The 2534-nt window shown below is 51.5% G+C and overlaps 1 protein-coding gene across 1 annotated transcript in view; it reads right to left on the bottom strand.

Annotated features, from left to right (window-relative positions):
• The window catches only part of HAUS8 (HAUS augmin like complex subunit 8), a 16850-nt gene extending 14544 nt beyond the window's left edge, over positions 1-2306 (bottom strand). The window contains exon 1 of the mRNA XM_014587302.2: positions 2066-2306. Coding sequence (XP_014442788.1) covers positions 2066-2154 — 89 coding nt within the window. The 5' untranslated portion in view covers positions 2155-2306. The remainder of the gene's footprint in view (positions 1-2065) is intronic.
• Between the last annotated feature and the right edge of the window lie 228 nt (positions 2307-2534).

The raw sequence follows: 2534 nt of genomic DNA, 5'->3' as shown, positions 1-2534 counted from the left end.
TCCCTTCTCCTCCATTCTCCTCTCAGGATCTTGGGCATGCACGCACATGCGCCCGGCGTGAGTTTTAAGCCACCGGGTCCGGGACACGAACCGCGGTCGACTACGTGGGAGTCCAGCGACATAGCCATTATGCTAACTGCTGATTCTCCTCAGAATATTTTAATCAAGCATTATTCATGATCTGAGAATCAGGCAGCCCCCTGAGAACACCTTCAAAGGACTCCAGCCAGCAACTTCATCGGGCAATAGTCATAACAAAAGAGAAATGAGGGGCTGGCAGGTGGCATGACAGTTGAGACGCTGGACTCCCACATGACTAACCATGGTTCAAATCCCGAACCTGGCCGCTTGCGTTCTCACTCTCCCTTTCTCTCTGTCTGTCCGTCTCCGGTCAAAATGGAAGAATAATGATAATAAATAAAATGAAAAGTAAATAAATACTAAAAAAAAAAAAAAAAGTCCCCGTTTAAACAGAAGAGAAATGAGGTATAGCGAGACAACTTAATTGGTTCCAGCTGAATTGGCTCGTTGCTCTCCTGCAATGAACTGAAGCTTAGTAACTGGGATTCAACTGCATTGGTTGAGTCTATCGGGCTGGGTGCACAGGCCCCGTGCAAACAGACCGCCTCCTCCAAATGTGACTTAGGAGGAATTTCTGACTAATCAGCTGTGGGAGGGCAGGGGATTCCAGGATGACTCCCAGGTTTCAGGCTGGCCCAGCAGGAAGCAGCAGCAGCCAGCAGACACCAGCAACGCAGGAAGAGAGCGTGGAGGGCTAGAGACAAGGGCTGGAGCTGGAAAACCTGCTAGCTTGCTTTCTCTTTTTCTTTCTTCTTTTTTTTTCTTGGAGAGGTTTTTGCTATAGGGCATGTGTGCTCGCCAGAAAGACAGAGAGAGACAGAGAGACAGAAAGCGAGAAATCACCCCCCAGGGGGGATGGCCATGCTGCAATCCCTTCTCCTCCATTCTCCTCTCGAGATCTTGGGCACGCACGCACACGCACCTGCTGGCATGAGATTTAGGCCGCTGAGTCCAGGACTTGAACTGCAGTCGCGACGTGGGACTCTAGCAACACAATCATTACCCCATCTGCTGGCCCCAATTCTACCATCTTTTTATTATTATTAATTTTATTTACTGTTGTTATTATTTTATTTAATTTTTTTTGGAGAGGTTTTTGCTATAGGGTGCGTGCGCTCGCCAGACACAGACAGAGAGACAGAAAGCGAGAAATCACCCCCCAGGGGGGATGGCCACACAGCAATCCCTTCTCCTCCATTCTCCTCTCCACTCAGCAATCCCTCCTCCTCCATTCTCCTCTCGGGATCTTGGGCATGCATGCACAAGTGCCTGGCGTGAGTTTGAGCCACAAGGTCCGGGACTCGAACCACGGACGACTATGTGGGAGTCCGGCAACATAGTCGTTACGCTAACTGCTGGTCCCAGTTACTATTATTTTAAAATTTGACCAGAGAGAGAGAGAGAGAGAAGGAGCAGGAGAGAAAGCAAGCTGCCAGATCTGGGACAGGAACCACGGACAGTCATGTGGGAATCCAGCACCCTTAACCACCACGCCCACCTGCTGGCCACGAAATCCTGCCACCTTTAGATGGCAGCTTCAATGGTCACTGTGGCAACTGCTTCCTTTAGAGTAATCTCCCAGGACCCCAAAGTCAGACCCCGCCCTCGCTGGAGGGCACCTCCAAGCTATTGCAGGGAGAAGCCACTTAATGTAACTGAACACCTGCTACTCTGCTTGACCAAGTGATCCTCCTACTATCGCTAAGACCTAAGGGTTCACCTGCTTTTTCCTTTTCCATACTTTAATTTATGGTTTGTGTCAATTATCCTGGGCCAGTTTCCAGCCCTTTCTCTCTGGGGTCTGAGTTAGGGCTCCGAGTTAGGACTCCAGAGTCCAACCAAATGGATTGAAGGCCACACTTGCTGGGACTTGGGGGGGCATGCTTCCCCCTGGCGAGCCTCAGGTACTTCACCTGCACCCAGGAGGTGATCTCGTCAATCTTTCAGGGAAAGGGGTGCGGAAGACACCATAAGCAATTCCTACCGGCCCGTTTCATCTCGTTTGCACGTAGCGCAATGAACCAGGGCGTCAAACGAATAGGACGAACACGGTCTCAGAGTCATGCCTGGCATCTGGTTTCCCCCTAGTGCTGTGCAATCCAGGGCAAATGACTTGCCCTCTCTGAGCTTCCATCGTCTGCTCTGTAAATAGGGTGCATGGGTAAAGCGGGTGGGAGATCGAAGGAGAAACCTTAGGGACCCACCCACTTTAGAGGTGCATCATGTAGTAACAATGGAGGTTAGCGATGTCAATCTCATTCTGCAGCAAAGGAAAGCGAGGCACGGGGAGGTTAAGCCGTCCCGCAGCAAAGAGTAGGACTCGAACCCCAAACTCGGAGCCCCATTGACTTCTCGCATGCGCAGGGGCCCAAAGTTACCGCGGCCGGCGCATCCTCGGCGGTTCCTGCAAGATCTGCTCTGGACATGCCCCAAGGACCCCCCCACACTCCCAT

The sequence above is a fragment of the Tupaia chinensis genome, unplaced genomic scaffold (genome assembly GCF_000334495.1).
Source record: "Tupaia chinensis unplaced genomic scaffold, TupChi_1.0 Scaffold000201_1, whole genome shotgun sequence".
In the NCBI taxonomy this organism is placed as follows: Eukaryota; Metazoa; Chordata; class Mammalia; order Scandentia; family Tupaiidae; genus Tupaia; species Tupaia belangeri.
The sequence above is the reverse complement of the archived record's forward strand: the minus strand, read 5'-3'. Positions and strand labels throughout refer to the sequence as shown.